Consider the following 17,500-nt stretch of genomic DNA (forward strand, 5'->3'; position numbering starts at 1 on the left):
AATGGGTCAGCGATCACCCTCTCTAACTTATCTCATCCCTCATTAGCCCCCCCCACCACCATCCCCGTAAACGAGGGACACGTCTCAAACCACCGCGTCCTCGGCAAGCGAGCAGATGAAACGTCCTCGGCGTTGCTTGAACCCTCTCTCTCTCTCTCTCTCGTCTTCACGCCGGGCCACAGCTTGTCTTGGGACTTGAACCGGCAACCTTTTGTACACGAGCTGCGTGTCCGCGAGCAGTAGGCTGCTCCCCTTCCTCGGGGGGCTTCCCGTGACCTCGCCGCCGTGCCGAAAAGGTCACCTGGCGAAGGCCAAGGGAGCCATGGGAACGCGGGCCCTTTGTTTAACTTGATAATTGGAGCATCCGTGCTGAATAATGACAAACATGGACGCCGGCCAGCGGCAGTGGGAGCAAACACTCGTGCATGCTGTACTTTTTTCTGTGATGTGTTCTACATTCCCCCCTCCGTCTCTCACTGGGTTTTTTTTGACACGCTTCTTACTCTGCTCTTCATTTTTGTCCAGTTGCCTCTAAGATACGATACTTGCAAGAGTATCACAACCGTGTGCAACACAATATTTACCCCGTGCCCTCCGGGACAGACATTGCAAACACACTGAAATACTTTTCCCAGACCCTGCTCAGGTAAGTACCCTGCTCTGGAGCCATCAGGTGACGTAACAGACTGTAGAATGTGTGATATTTTAGCTTTTTTTATTTTTTATTTTTTATAATTTTTCTTTTTTGACTTAGTTGAGGTGAAGCACAGCAGATTGTTCTGACACACTTCCTGAGAGGGATGACAGTGACACCATTAGACGTCTCTCACATGAATTCACAACATGGGGGAAGCGAGCGAGGGAGGTGGGCTTGTTGGTTGAGAGAGAGAGAGAGAGAGGGAGAGCGAGAGAGAGAGAGAGAGAGAGGAGGACAGAGCAGTAGAGTTATAGAGATGTTTTAGACACAGACAGCTCAGTGATGTTTATTGATTCAGTGGTCGGTTGCTAGACGGACGCTCTCCTGGGGGCCGTCTCGTTGCGTCCTTCCCAGAGGGGCCAACGACGAGGATGGGTTGGGGGGGTTGGGGGGGGGATCTCCTCCAGCTTTGCAGGTTGCAGGGTCAGCCTGTTCCCCCGAGTGCTGTGAAAGCCCGAGGAAGGAACAGCATGTTATTTCCTCCTTCAGCACAGGTCAAGTAGGCGGCCATTTTGGACAAATCTAATTTCATAAGTTGCCTTGTGCGACCCCCCCCCCCCCCCTCTTCCCTGCCGCTCTGTCCACATCAGAAACACACTGCAGTGATGATTCTGGCATGGCGTCACAGAAAAAACAGCCGCGACGTCCTTTCATATTAGCTAATTTAGAAAAAAAAAAGGTTAGATTACTGGTGGCTGAAGTTGTATGTCCCACTTTTGCCGTTATTATCAGCTTAGGGTGCAATCTGTTTGCGATTGGCAGCTGGCCTCAATTTTACACTTCACTCCTCAGCCCCATAAGGATTATTCCTCTGCCAAGCGGCGCTCACATTATCCTGGATACTTCACGTGATGCCGAAAGAGGGGGGGGGGGGGGTCTGCACAGCACCAGCAGCCATTTCACTGCTTTTAAAAACGTGGCCTTTCCTGGCCCAGACTGAGCGTGACAGAGGCTGCAATCGTGGGGTGGGGGGGGGGAGACCGCGTCGACCCAAGTGACGACTTGGTCTCCGAGGGGAGTGTGGTCAGAGTGAGAAAAGAGTCACTCAGTATGACGCCAGAGCGAGCGGATCCTCCGTATTCGTATTCTCTGGAAGCGCAGCCTTTTAGCCTCGGGTATGCAGAACAAACCATTAGAGCGGTGTTTTGGAACACACACACACACACACGCACCTGTGTCTTCTGAGGCCAAGCTGAAGGGGAAAAAAAAAAAAAAAAAACATGTTGGTGAAAAGAGTGATGAAAAAGAGTGAGTAAAGTGGGAGTAGTGAGCCGTAATGACCGGAGCAGGTATGTGTCACGCTCCCCCGGAAAGAAAACAAAACGCTCTCAAATTGGCCAAAGGAGGCTGATTCATGCAGTGGTTTCTCGGTGCCGGCAGGTCCGACGCAAGGCCAGATTATAAAAGAAGCTTTACATTTCTTTTTCTGTTTAGCGACGAGTGGACACGGAGAGACGAGCTTAGTCAGACTGAATCTCTGCGTCAGTGAGCGTCCATGACTTTCTGCCAAACTGTATCACTTCACGAGGATGACTGCGGTCAACAGACAGCGTTCGGGGCCGTTCGGCCATTGTTTTGGCCTGGTGGGCGGTGTCACGGTGGAGAAGATGGAGGTGGAGGTGGCAGAGAGGAGGAGTTCCATTAGAAGGGATTCAAAATGACGAGTTTAGAGATGAAGTGAGGGCGAGGAGAGGTAGGAGGGGAAGGAGCTGTTGACAGGAGTGTTACACACACACACACACACACACACACACACACACACACACACACACACACACACACACACACACACACACACACACACACACACACACACACAGTCGAGGCTCAGGACAGTAATTGTATGTCATGTGTTTGTACCAGTGCATTTCTACATGTGTTTTATGTGTCGTATATGTTTGTGGCGTCCCGTGTGTACATATGTGTGTGTGTGTGTGTGTCTGAGCGTGTGAGTGTGAGTGCGTCTGTCGATGTCTATGTTCACTGTTTAATCGAATGATGTTTTTCTATATGACAAAATGGGCAGCGAAAAAGTCATACTCTGAGATACAGTCTGCTGGTTTTTCCGCATATGTGGGTTTGTAAATCAACAACGCAGCGACTGGAGTCTTGCAGAGTATAACTTTGAGGGGATCAGTCATGTAATGGTACGTTCTGCTGCTGACATAGAATAATACTGTGCATATATATATATAGTATGTGTTTCAAACGTTGAAATCCCCTTTCTCGCTCGCCGACTGATGTAACTTTTCTGAGTGACCTTTCACAAGACAAAGCACCACCAACACCCAAAAAAAAAAAAAAAAAAGGCAATACATTAGCATTATTAATCTGGGCTCTCGTGATAAATCCCTAATCATTTGCCCGATAGAACAGCTTAGCTCTTTAATAATGTGCAGTAAAAAGAGCAATGCTCTCTGGCCACCCCCCCCCCTCCTCCTCCCCCCCTCCACCCTAGATGCTCCGCACTCAACCCGACTAGTTTTTTGTTTTTGTTTTTTAACCTCCCCCTCTTCTTTCCCTGAAATTGAATATATCCACCACCTTCCCCAGGGGACAGCAAACACAATTGTCCATCCTGCATTAGCTCACAAACATAATGCTACCAGTCATCTCCCCCCTGATACAACCTATTCCTTTGTCATTATAGTTTCTCCTCTACCGTAGATTAGTTGTTACATTTATTTAAGATACCTGAATCCATATGCCTGTTGGATCTCATTATTTCTCCTGATGATACTGGGTACAGTATCATAACGTATGCATACAGACATTATTTCTCTGGTGCAATAAACATGTGCTGTGACCTCGGAGCACTTGATCTAAACCTCACACACATGTTTATTACTGGCTGAAGCATGTTTCAAAAGTGTCACCTCTGTATTTTCCCGAACCAATTTGGTGTCACTCCCATCCTTGACAGCCCCACTAAAGACAAGGAAATTCCTTTTTTCGAAACCGTTGCCGTGGCTCATTGGCCCTTTCGCATGTTAGTCACCGACCTTTTGCTGATTGGCAGACGGCAGCCATGGAGGGACAGCCACTTTGCGCTGTCTCTTTCTGGAGAAGTATGGGGTTGCCACTGAAAACATGCCATTTTTTATATTTTTGCTCCTTGTCACCAGATACGCATGAGATGCAGTGATCATTGCAGTTTGTGCTCATGTTTTTTTTTTTTTTTTTTTTTTTTTTTTTTTACTTTTTAACTTTTTGTTTTTGTTTTTGTTTTTGTTTTTTCCAAGTGCAAAGAGCGACAAAATGAGATAAATTGAATCTTTAAAAAAAGTCACTCTGAACAGACGGAGCAGGGGAAAAATTGCCCGTGCCCTTTCAGTGATACATAGTGAGACACTGCATCCTATGTGGGGTTTATCTGGGTTTGTTTTTTTCTATTTACGCTGTCTCTGTAGTGCCATTTCAATGTAATGTGCTGTTTTTTTGTGTCTTTGTTGTCTCTTTTTTTCCCTTGTTCCCCTCTCCTACCCTCCCTCCCCTCCCCTCCCGCCCCGGAGCAGCATTCTGTCCCGCACAGGCAGGAAGGAGAACCAAGAAGCTTCCAATTTGGCCGTGCCCATGACCATGTGTCTTTTTCCTGTGCCATTCCCACTCACCCCATCTCTAAGACCACAAGTCAGTTCCATCAACCCTACAGTTACTCGCTCCCTCCTTTACAGCGTTCTGCGCGATGCCCCGTCAGACCGCGGGGGGCAGGGGCAGCAGAGTCGGGACGCTCAGCTCTCAGAGTACCCCTCTCTGGACTATCAGGGCCTCTATGTGACCCTCGTGACCCTGCTTGACCTGGTGCCCCTGCTGCAGCACGGTCAGCATGGTGAGTCAAGGCCCAGTGCACCACTGTTTGTCATCATCATCCCCGAGCCGTCTGGCCTGCATGAAGCCACTGCTGCTTTTTTGGCCTCTTTTGTAACGGGAGGAGAGAAGTCCTGCAGAGGATCTTGAGGGATGCATGGGGGTGATTGGGAGCACGCTGGACTCTGTCAACCTAATCGTTCATAAGCCATTGGATACACCAGACATAGGCCTTCTCTTCTGTGTATCATACCTTTGACCTGCATGTTTGTTATGCAAAGTGGGAAGAAAAAAAAAATGTTTTGACTTCTGCTGTCATGTGCTAATATTATACAGCTAAAATGCAAAATGTACCTTATCTTTGTTTAGCATATTAAAAAGGTTATCTGAGCTTGACTTATATATATCCTCACTGTTGTTTATGGCCCAAGGCTGCATCACAGTCAGTGCTCCTTTTGTTTTCTTGAATATTTGACCATTGTGTAAAAAAAATAAGAAAAGAAAAGAAAAGCACAAAAGCATGAATACCCATCTCTCTTGACTAGACTGCTTTACCTTTTACCTTTCCTGAGGGTGAATTTTACTTTAGTGGCTTTTAAAGAAAGCTCACGTCCCTCAAAAGTCTAATTTTCTGTTGTTGTTGTTGTTATTGTTTTTTTTTTAATACACTGTTTATTCTGTTAAATGACTGAAATATGATGTAACTGTGACGTCTGTAGCTGCATACAGTATGTGCATACTGTATGTGCACTTGATTGAATGAGTGTCTGTGTATCTCTCTTTGTCTTTTTTGCCTTTCCCCTTTCTCATCAGATCTGGGACAGTCCATATTTTACACAACAACTTGCCTCCTGCCCTTTCTCAGTGATGATATTCTCAGCACTTTGCCCTATACTATGATCTCCACTTTAGCCACATTTCCCCCTTTTCTCCACAAAGACATCATTGAGTACCTGAGCACCTCTTTCCTCCCCATGGCTATATGTAAGTACGACTCTTTGACGGAGAGTACCACAGTTGTCAAAAGTCAACCTACATGGTGAAACAACTGCAAACATTTGAATACAGAAGATTTTCCCTCGGCGACGTCGCACCAGTTTTAACGTTTCATTTCTCCTCGTAGTGGGCTCCACGCGGAGAGAGGGGGGCGTCCCGGCCTACGTGAATCTGTCTGCCTCGTCTATGCTCATGATCGCAATGCAATACACCTCAAATCCAGGTAAGGCGTCGTGTTTACAGCTCTCCCGGCGTCCATTCAAATGTAATTGCAGCTATCGATCTCTACTAAGTCTGCACTCTGCTTCCTTCCAGTTTATCACTGTCAATTGCTGGAATGTCTAATGAAGCACAAACAAGAAGTGTGGAAGGTATTTCTCTGTTTTATACATTATGTAGATAGGACAGAGCTTCACAGCGGTTTTTTATTTTGTCAAGTTACTTTGAATTAATATTATTTGAATATTATATTGTTTGATTCAAAATATGTCTCTTTAATTTTCTGCTACGAAGCTACAAACATTTTGAATTCAGCTTAGTGAGAAAAGTAGAAACTGGTTAAAATAGCATGTTTTCTATTTTGTATAAAATTGCAGCACAGAAGTTTTTTTGAAGACCGGCTGTTTGATTCACTCTGAGTCATTTTCTTACTGACATTATTGTTTCAGGAAATAGATTCTTAATAAAAACGAAGACAGGAAAGTGAACCTATTTTTTTTTTAAATAAATACTGTACAAATGCAAGTGAATAAACTTCAGATCAGTGGTTTTCAAAGTGTAAGAGGATGACTCCTCCCAGATATATACACGTCTTTTCTCCAGGTTGTTGTTTGTGGTTGAATGCATAATTAAATTTTATAATAATAATAATAATAATAATAATAATAATAATAATAATAATAATAATACTTATTATTGTTATTATTATTATTATTATTAATGGGTGTTGAGATCCATATAAAGCACAAAACCCCTCTTCCTGTACATGTAAGCCTTTTAAATTGAAATAACAGGTAAGTCTTCATCTGTAGTCTATAATTATCATAAATGCTGTACTAATCATTTTGACCACCATGAGCTCATTTGTAATTCTAATTCCTCTCTATTAAAATGACAAACAATTTTGGTTTAAAATGTGATGATTTACAAATAAAGGTGGTCTTGTCTTTTCATCAGAATCTCAACTCTTAAAGTGAGAAGGAATCATCTTTAACAGTGCGATTTTCCTTTCATGGCATCATGGAGGGAAATTACCACTTCTTCTACTAGAGGGGCTATACAGTACTGATATACAGAATAAATATAGTATAATATGAAAGACAGTCCCCCCTTACAGTTGTGGCAGCTGGCGTTGGCTACATGGTAGTAACTGTGACAACACACATGGCTAAACTATGTGAAATATTCAGACACACAATATTTTTAACTGACCACCTTTAGGAGCCTCTCCTTCTGGTTGAGATTCTGGTTCTAACTGGTTGAATGTCCATATTAATACAAGCCAAAGCGATAAATCTACTCTAAACCAGTGGACCAGTGGTACCAGTGTTTCGGATGAACTGGTTTCCCTGTTAAATGGTGACTGACTTCCTTTAGCGTCAGCATAAATTAAAATAAGACTCACAAAAGGAGTTTTTAACATCTGTTCTTAGCAGCGACAAGGGATGCTAAATGGTCACCAGATAACAGGGAAACCACTTAATCTGAAACACCAGAACGCTCGAGACGAGTCTGGATTCGGTGTGGACAGACACAGAAACAGCCTGTTCCCAGTAGAGGGACATTTAGACGGGCTGAAATGCAAATGCACTTTGAATACAATGTGGATGGACTTCTAACGCTGATACGAAATTGTTGAAAAACTTGCACAATATAGGCCTTTTAAATATCACGTCTCATATTGCACACTTCCTGTTGCAGGACTTGCTCTATGTTATATCTTATGGACCGTCCCAAGTAAAACCTCCAGCTGTGCAGATGCTGTTCCACTACTGCCCAACCTGAAGCCTCCGGGCGCCATCAGCGAATACCGAGGGCTGCAGTACACAGGTCAGACCTCTAAACCCATCCATCCCGTCCTCCTTTTGTCTCTCGTTCAACTCCCTTTCACCCAAACCTGTGACTCTCTTCTTTTTTTTTTTTACCGCCTCAGCCTGGAATCCATCCACTGTCAACACATCGAGTGCCACAATGCCATTAATAAACCTGCTGTGAAGGTGATTACCGTCTCGGAGAGACGTAGTGAATAAAGCCGGCGTCCCGGCGGCTGGTTACCGTAACGGAGCAAGATTAGCTCCGCGGGCTGTATTTAAAAAAAGTTTCTTCCCCTGGAGAAGTTCACCGGGAGCGTCTGGGCCTCGTGTCAGGTCTTTTCCCGCTGAGCTCGTCCAGGCGCGTCGCTCGCTCACACGAGCTCCTCGGTAAATAAATCTGCAAGCAGCTGTGCGAGCCCGGGGGTAATGATATCAACTTCTGTGCGGCCTTGTGCCAGTCTCCACCGGTGCCTTCATCAAGTCGGGCCTGCTTTACTCAGCCGTGCTCAGAACTGACAAATAGAGCAGGAACAGGGCCACGGACAGGGCCCTGGATTTCAATTACAAGGAGCAGGGAGGGGTAAAGAGGTGGAGGGGGGGGGGGGGGGGGGGTGGGGCTTAATTGAAACCAGTGACCCTGTGCAGCCCTTGAGGATAGGGGGGGGGGCATCAAGTGAGCGCAGTAAATCACAGTGCACCATATGAACGATGTTTAGCACGGCGAAACGCAACATATGCAGCCACTCATGCCCAAGGAGACGTGTGGAGACAGGTAAAAAAGTGTCACCTGACTTCTTCTGGGGATCACTATATAACATCACTGCAGAGTGTGTGTGTGTGTGTGTGTGTGTGTGTGTGTGTGTGTGTGTGTGTGTGTGTGTGTGTGTGTGTGTGTGTGTGTGTGGGGGGGGTTATACTTTTAGTAAACTGCACAGAAAGACTCGGCAGAGCTGGAGGCTTCGATATATTTTCCTTTTGCTGAATGAAGGGTCGTCTAAATCTTTTGACAGCGTGGGGGGAGGCTGTCCAGCATTTCAACATTTATTTCTTCAGAAAGCCTTATTTTAAAAATAGCCCAGAGAGTGACTTTAGTCTGCATCCTTACAGAAAAAAAAATCACATTTCAGTTGAGGTGAATGTGTCTATTAGTGCAATATTTAACATTTTTTGTCTGGCGTTTTTAGCTGAAGCGAAATCATCCCAGTACAGTGTTTGAAGTATGTTGAATGAGTTGCTCTGTTTTTGTCTTAAACCTTTTAAATCTTTACTTTTAATAGGTTTACTACATTTGTAGATATTAAAATGATAAAAATGAAGATTTAAGATAACTTGTTCAATTTATAAAGCTATTATAAATAAGCTTGCCTGCAGCATTTAAAATGTTCTGAAGAAAAATACATTTCTTGATCGATTATAAATAAAAAATATAGATTCAATTGCAAGAATATTTTATTCATATTCTTGTAATGTGCAGTTTTCAAAAGATGCAGTGTATAATTTCCAGTTCAATAAAACAACAAGCATAACTAAATTGCTTTTATTGTATTAGTATTCAATATTTACTCAAGAGGTTGCAGTGTTTGAATACATTAAACATGCAACATGTCTTATAATGTCTATTTTAAAGGTCCAATATTATGCAAAACTCACTTTCTACTGGTTTCCTGGTCATCCGTGTCCCCATAGCCTGTGTATGAAGCCCCAGAAGTGAAGAAAGTCTGTCACTTCCATCACTTGCTTGCTTAATTTTCGAGCGAACATGTGCTCATACAAGAATTCAGAGATTTTCCCTTCATGATGTCAACTGAGTAAATTTGACACTCCCACAGGCAGATGAGTTTGCGGGGGCCATATTTTATTATTATATTATATAAGCAGGTGTGGACTGACACAGCTCAGTAGGATTTAAAGGCACCGACACAGAAACAGCCTGTTTTCAGTAGAACTCACGAGAAGGACTTTTAGACTGGCTGAAATTCAGAACCAAGCCTGGATTTGAGAAAATACACTTTGATTATAATGCCTTGGACCTCCGGCACCTATGTGAAATTGTAGAAAGTCTGCGTAGTATGGGATCTTTAAAACACAAAATAAGTCATTGCTTTGATTGCAATTTAACTTGCTCGCATCACAAATAGGTCTGAAAATGCTGGAAATAAACTGAATTGACTTACTATTAACTTAAATGTTTGCACCTGTAATGTTTGTTCGTGATCATGCAGACAACTTTCACCTTGTCTTATAAATAGCTGGAATCGTTGCTTCGCTCTCGGTGTGAATATAAAGCAACAATATGAACATGTTCACCTTGTAATGCCACCTCCATATGCTCACGCCGCTCATTCTACTTTTGCAGATGTGTATAGATCCCACTCTCTCCGTTGCCCTGGGAGACAAGCCTCCTCCTCTTTATATATGCGAGGAGTGCAGCCAGAGGATAGCAGGGTATGCATCTGCTTTACTCGCTTTAAATCCTTCAATCCTCACACTTTCCCATGTGCACATCACCTACCGCCTGCCTCATTACTCCCCTATAACCCAGGGGAAACACATCGCCATGGTTACATAATTCCCCTGTGCTGATAATGTGATGATCATTGTCGCCATCATCATCATCATCATCGTCATCATAAAACCCTGCATCCACTCTCCTCCACATGCAGAAGATGATAATTGCTCTGTGGCGATGGCGCTGGACTGATGTTGATGTTTGTGTTGTGTTGTGTGTCTGCTGGGATTTCAAAGTCTTTGAACATTTCTGTGACCTTTTGCAGGGATCATGCTGAGTGGCTTGTCGATGTACTCCTGCCCCAAGGTGAGCAACCACAACCGAGAAAGAGTTTTAAACACCAATAATAATACTACCACTGCGATTAATACTATAATAATTATTAGTATCATTACAGTATCTATAGTAAAATAAGGATTCACATATTCAATTCAGTTCAGTTTATATCAGTTAGTTGGAGGAAGATGCTCAAAAACATAAATGTCACTGCTCAATTAAATAGATTTAAGAAGTAATGACAACAAGCTGAAGCTGTAACTGAATAGTTGATGTAAACTCAAGCAGATTTTCTAAGGCCAAGCAAACTTTTTTTGCTCGTGCATCACTGTGAAGGCAGGTCACAGAGTAATGCTGATGTTACTTCAGGGCTAATGAGGTGCTGCTCCACCAGCGAACAGAACAAGGAACAAACTGCTTTTTAATGAAAAGATATTCACGTAAAGTCCATAAAAAGTGGACCTGACTTGTATTTCAGAGTCCTGAAGCAGAACAATTGACGACGTAACCCTTCATTAAGCATGTGACCATATTTGGTGACTTTATGCATAAATTGAAGACAATCTTATAATGCCTCATTTTTTCTTATCATTGTTTTGCCTCCTTGCCTTCTATAAAGTCTGCATCTGATAAATGCATTTAGAATATTAGTAATATGAACATAAGCACATGAAACAGACACATTCACATCTGTTCAGAAGTGTAGGGCCTGTTTACACGACAACTATTTCAAGTAAAAATAAAAAGTGTTCCTTTACATGGTAACTGTGATCAGAGCCACCGAAACCTTTGTGAAAACAGCTAAAAAGGTGGAACTTTTTGAAACTTTCTGAAAACGCTCAGGCTCTGTCTCCATGCAAATGGTGGAAATGCTGCTACTGCGCATGCACACCTTCGTTTTCACCGTTTCTGCTGTTTCCATGTAAACAGATATTGTTTTTACAACGTTGCTGTGTTAACACAGAACCTTTCTGAAACGAAAATGCACAAACGATGCATTTTCATATGAAACGTTGTCGTGTAAATGCGTCCTTTGTCATCAATCACGTGGTTTAATATCATGTGCATGCTGAAAAAAAGATTATCTTTGGTCAGTTTAATTCTTTTTCTTAAATGCATCAGATCCCACGATAGAAAGTCTTTTAAAGTTTTAAAGTCTTGAAATTGTCAGGTTTAGGCTACAGACATTTATTAAATCTGCAAGAAAGAAGAAGACAACACAAATGAGCTTTGGTTACTCGCGAGGAGAATGGCCTAGGAGCGTGTTCAGATTACACCTCCTACCCACTCTGAGCTTCAGACCATTCTCCTGCGGTTTTATTTCATTAAACAAAGGGGAGGGTTTACAGGATACACATCATAGTAACAAAACATTCTGTGAGTTTTAACAGTTTATCAACTATGAATACAATCAAAGGACATCCCGCGCATGGGACGTCGAGATGGCAGCTGTGTGGAAGACGCGGCTCATCTTGTTTATCAGCCTCGGTCAGGTTGACCTGCTCAGAACATGTGATTAGTGAGCAGCGCCTCAGAGGCGCTGCTAAGAGAGAATACACAGAAATAAGATAGAACTTGAATATGAATATAATTAAGCACGAATATGGCAACTATATATAAAATTACTCTGACAGAAATCTACTTTGATAACTTGTAAATGTTTTTTGATGACAGTTATGTAATTATTGTGTAGAATAGAATAGAATAGAAAGTAGCACCTTTCACATGAGTCACAAGGTGCTTTAAAGTACTAAAAACAACAAAAAAAGAAGATATATGATCAGTAAAAACACAGGAGTAGGAAAAACATACATCGTTATACAAAAAAAGTAAAATTGAGCAGCGACAGGTCAAAGGCCTGCTTGAATAAAAATGTTTTTAACTGCTTCATAAAAGTACCATTGGAGTCAAGTGTAGAATTCCTCTACCCATCATGGTCATTATTTTACATTATATCCTGTATTACAGATTGTAATTTCTCACCATTGCATTTCCTGTATTACTTTATATTAATTCTATTCTGTCATTTTTAAAAATGTAATTACATGGGAAATGCTACTCTTCTACTCCAATGAAGTTATGATAATCAGTCTAATGGATAGAGATAATGCTGAAGAAACTACTATAGCCAACAGGTGGCTAACTGAGCATCTCTCCAACTGATTTCACACATTAACAAGGTTGTAACTGATTCTCTGAACCTGGAATTAAAACACTTTATTTACTGATCACATGTTTGGGACATGCACACTTTGGCAGATTTCTTTTGAGTAATAATTTGCTATTCAAGTACAAATATTTGTCTTTGTATGATAGAATTTCTTAAAAATATCCATCGTCGCTAATTATGAGCATGCATCCAATCAACTTATTTATTTTTGGTTCTGAAATCCATACTATGCTTTACATATGATCAATTTAATCTGCTTTCAGCAATGAACAAGCATGATTGTCTTTGAAAATGATCTGTTGTCTGGAAATTATTTTTTCACTATTGTTCATTTTTTGCAGCAGAGATATCTGCCATTTGTCAAAAGAAGGTAAGACGTTTACATCTCAGCATCACCAGGAGTAAGTTACGCTAACATTCTGTGTTTTGACGGTACAAGACATGATAGCTTAGTTGGATGTCGACCATATAACCTCAAATAATCAGCTGAAACCAGTCGCTTTCAAAACTATTTTCTGAAGTGTTTTGTGGTACGTCTACTGAAGTCAGGAAGTTGTTCAACTTGCCCCAGCCAGGTCAGTCTTGCAGTACATGTTTATGCCACCAGATGGTGTGTTGAGTCACTCAAAGAAGCAGCGGGACAAATAATTAACATAAAGGTCACAGTTCTTTAATATTACACAATGGCGTTATCTACGTGAAAGGAGGTTTGCACCATTTACTACTCGGGCTAAGACCACGTTCACAAGTGCCATGTTTACACAGCAATGTTTTGAAAACAATGTCCGATTACAGGTAGAGCTATTTACAATGGCTGTGGTGCGCACTGCAGCGTTTCTGACGTTTACATGAAGAATGTTTTCAAAAAGTTGCCACTACTCCGCCGTTTCCACAGAGATTGTTTTCATAAAAGTTGCACCTCTGGAGCTGTTTCCATAAATGTCCCATTTTCAGTGGCTTTGAGCACTGTTGTCGTGTAAACAGACTCCCACAATACAGCCAGAGTTTTTCATTTTCACTTGAAAATATAGCGTAAAGAAAGCCTAAGACTGGGACTAAAGTGACTCAACACTGCCACCGACAACAGAGGCTTTACTGAAGCCTGACATATTGTTTCTTTAATGCCATTTTGCTCTCATTGGTGCCTTTTGGTACAATTCTTCATTAAACTGTGTAATTAAAGTGACAAATGTTATCCCTAATCAACATCCACACACAAAACCAGTCCTGCCAAACCTCATGGAAATGTTTGATCAGATATATTTTCATCTGAGATCCATAGCGAGGCCGTTTATTTTTGAGCCTGAAAGGCAGCTCTCTTGAAACGGAGCTGCTGGGGCGTGATGTTTGTTTGCTGCCGCCGAACGCACTGCCAAGGGCGCCAGTGCTTCCTGCTGGTTTCCAGGGAGACGCTGGGAAAAGTGAGTGCGTGATGATCTCAGGTATTCCCGTCAGGCCGAAGCAGCCGCTCGTCGCTCTCGCAAACCCGGCGGCCTTCACCCCGATTTGTCCTGCACTTTATAATCTGCCGCCTCCCTTTGTGACTCACTCATTCCTGAAAGCTCTTTAAACTGCCAAGCGCCGGCGCTGTCACTTCTAAACGAGATGTTACTTTTCATCCAGGAATAGATGCTTATAAATACACCATGATGCCTGAGACAGAGCAAAGTGTCAGAACGACAGCCACACTCGCATCAAGCCGGCGTGTTTGAATGGGTTTTCGCTTTAATTGCAGTTGAAATCTGAATGGGAGGATGGGAGAACTCGCCGTCATCGGAGGACAGATATGTTAATTTGATATGGACCGATGCATCCCTCTGATGGCACAAGATTAGAGGCTGATCAGATTAGGATGGCTCTCTGGTGCCGTGCTTTTTATTTTTAGTAACCTGAGACACAGAGGGGACACATAAGGACTTTTTCTGTTGATGCAGATGCACACAGATGCATATTAGAGTGGGTGATGGGCATAATCAGAATAGTTAATTGCTTTTGAGGCACGGAGACGTGTTTATTTTGAGAAGCTTGTCACCAGACACGACTGGCTGCTTTGCTTTGATTGTTGCATGTTTTTATTTTGCAGCCCAGAACAGAAATAAACAGATTTATTTTTCCCTTCCTCCTCCTCCTCCTCTTCCTCCTCCTCCTCCTCCTCCTCCCCCTCCTCCTCCTACTCCTCCTCCTCCTCCTCCTCCTCCTCCTCTTCTTCCTCCTCCTCCTCCTCCTCCTCCTCATCCTCTCTTGGGTTCGTACTGTAGAACTGTAGCTCTCATGTCAGGAGGGCCGTGGTCACCTGCTTCTCAGCTGGCTGCTGTGGGCGCCATGGCAACCGGCCCGTCCGCTACTGCAAGCGTTGCCATGTCAACCACCACAGCAGCGAGGTGGGGGCTGCGGCGGAGACCCATCTGTACCAGACCTCACCCCCTCCCATCAACACTCGGGAGTGCGGCGCGGAGGAGCTGGTGTGCACGGTGGAAGCTGTGATCAGGTGTGTTTATTTACACCGCGCAGGGCCCGCGAGGGTGCAACGGTGCGAAGCAGACACAACGATGAACACACACACAATACTGCGTCCATTTGGAGACGTTCCCTGCTCGAATCTCTCACTCTGCTGTGTGTCACCGCTCTCCTCCTCTCTCCGAACCCGCCAGCCTTCTGAAGGAGGCTGAAATTCACGCGGAGCAGCGCGAGTTTGAGCTGAACAGGCGGCGTCAGATGGGCCTGTCCGCCTCCCACCACTCTCTGGACAACATCGAGTTTGATAACAAGGAGGACGACCAGCACGACCAGCGGCTCCTCAGTCAGTTTGGCATCTGGTTCCTGGTGCGTAATCGCATGTAATCGCACCGGCTGTGTCTGTCAATAAGCGCGAGGAGGGGAAGATAAGGATGTGTGCACGACACGGCCTCTTATCGCCGCTCCGCTCAAAGTCACTCTGCCCCCCCCCCCCCCCCCCCCCCCCCCCCCCCCCCCCCCCCCAACACCCCCCCCCCCCCCCACACGTCTGCAGGTGAGCCTGTGCACCCCCAACGAGAACACGCCCACCGAGAGCCTGGCCCGGCTCGTCAGCATGGTCTTCCAGTGGTTTCACTCCACCGCCTACATGATGGACGACGAGGTTGGAAGCCTGGTGGAGAAGCTCAAGCCACAGTTTGTCACCAAGTGGCTGAAGACGGTGTGCGAAGTGCGATTTGATGTCATGGTTATGTGCCTGCTGCCCAAACCGGTAGAATTTGCCAGGGTAAGGTCCTGACCAACAACTGTATATTGTGAATTGGGATTTAGAACAATAGAAATACCTAAATCACACTCCTCACACACACTAATTATGCTATGGAGGTAAAACTAGACGATACACGATTACCAGAAGTGGCCAGCATCATCAAAAGTTGGCCTACGACAAAGATCGGCAAACTTTTTGTCTCTTTCCACCAAATTATCTATTTGTGGCAGATCGTTCTCATGTGAAAAGAGCCTGAGGTTTCTCATAGAGTTATTCTCAGTAGATCACCTGCAAAACAAACACAAACTGACTGCACACTCTCTATACATGAGCGTGCAATTTAATGTGGAAGCTCATCGACTCCCAGGATGCATTGAGGGTTGAGCCTTAACAGACTTGCAAGATACTACGTGCGATGCCTGTAGTGCATTTGCCTTCTTTAGTGAAAGCAAGTCTGAAAATGTTTCTGATTCCTTTTGTTGCTACTGCGAATCTGCGCTTCGTTTAGCAGGATCTCTAAAAAAATCTAAGGTTAAGCATGGAACGGCCTAAGATGATGTATGTTTAAAGAGATTTCAAAGCAGGTCCATACTTCTCTCCAGGTGGGAGGCTACTGGGACAAGTCGTGTAGCACGGTGACCCAGCTGAAGGAGGGCCTGAACCGGATCCTGTGTCTGATACCTTACAACGTCATCAGTCAGCCACTGTGGGAGTGTTTCATGCCGGAGTGGCTGGAGGCCATCCGCACCGAGGTGCCTGACAGCCAGCTCAAAGAGTTCCGGGAGGTGCTCAGGTACACGCATCTGCACAACGAACCAACTCAAATGTGTTCACGCTCCTACCAATAGTTTTGTTGTCGTCGGTGTGCATGCATGAGCTCACCAAAGAACTCAAGCTGTTCCTGTTGTGTTCTCTCCCTACAGCAAGATGTTTGATATCGAGCTGTGCCCCCTGCCCTTCTCCATGGAGGAAATGTTTGGCTTCATCAGCTGCAGGTTCTCCGGATACCCGGCGTCTGTTCAAGAGCAGGCTCTTCTCTGGCTGCATGTGAGTGCAGCACACACACACACACACACACACACACACACACACACACACACACACACACACACACACACACACACACACACACACACACACACACACACACACACACACACACACACACACACACACACACACACACACGTGTGGGCCTGAGTCCCGCGGTCCAGGTCTGGTCCTGCGGTTCTGTCCACAGCGTGTGTGAATTGGACAGGTTGTCAGAGAGTGTGAGAGTCTGGGCGGTGGCCCTGCTGAATATGGATCTGGGTCACAGAATGAGGCTGAAGGAGGTTGGAGGGACGGCGCCTTTCATCCCATATGCGCTCACAGCTTGCTGCCTTGTGTACATGGATCAATTTCAAGGTTTCTGTCACAACTGTGATCGGGGACCTGCATTAATTTACCTCCAGTAACTGGGCCTCCGCATGTTCAGACAGAGAGGCGGTGCTCCAGTTTTTACTTCTGAATGCAGTAGTCAATTGTAATATTGGTGATGATTTTAAGTTTTGTTGCTACATCACCACTTAAACTAGGTCAAGGCGCGCCAACTGACGTTTATTTATACAGTAGTCAAGCAGTAGTCAAGCAGTAACGGGATGAACGGGTGGAGCAGTTCAAACAGGTACCAAGAGGCAACGCTGTTCAAACATACGGACACAAACAATGACGGAGAGTCTATTCAGCTGCTCCGTGTTACAGAGGGTGGAGGTGGGGGTCGCCACAGCAAGAACTGTAGCATTTTAAA

At 44.3% G+C, this 17,500-nt stretch overlaps 1 protein-coding gene across 1 annotated transcript in view; it reads left to right on the forward strand.

Annotated features, from left to right (window-relative positions):
- unc79 (unc-79 homolog, NALCN channel complex subunit) overlaps nucleotides 1-17,500 on the forward strand; it is a gene marked incomplete at its 5' end in the record, with an annotated part of 42,140 nt that overhangs the window by 1,192 nt on the left and 23,448 nt on the right. Inside the window, 17 exon segments of the mRNA XM_080512467.1 lie at nucleotides 526-646; nucleotides 4,213-4,526; nucleotides 5,318-5,488; nucleotides 5,628-5,723; nucleotides 5,816-5,871; nucleotides 7,421-7,490; nucleotides 7,493-7,549; nucleotides 7,653-7,661; nucleotides 7,664-7,716; nucleotides 9,890-9,978; nucleotides 10,308-10,348; nucleotides 12,830-12,858; nucleotides 14,747-14,976; nucleotides 15,140-15,311; nucleotides 15,499-15,729; nucleotides 16,314-16,504; nucleotides 16,635-16,758. Of these exon segments, the coding sequence (XP_080368593.1) occupies nucleotides 526-646; nucleotides 4,213-4,526; nucleotides 5,318-5,488; nucleotides 5,628-5,723; nucleotides 5,816-5,871; nucleotides 7,421-7,490; nucleotides 7,493-7,549; nucleotides 7,653-7,661; nucleotides 7,664-7,716; nucleotides 9,890-9,978; nucleotides 10,308-10,348; nucleotides 12,830-12,858; nucleotides 14,747-14,976; nucleotides 15,140-15,311; nucleotides 15,499-15,729; nucleotides 16,314-16,504; nucleotides 16,635-16,758 (2,054 nt within the window).

The sequence above is a fragment of the Blennius ocellaris genome (genome assembly GCF_963422515.1).
Source record: "Blennius ocellaris genome assembly, chromosome: 17".
Lineage (NCBI taxonomy): Eukaryota > Metazoa > Chordata > Actinopteri > Blenniiformes > Blenniidae > Blennius > Blennius ocellaris.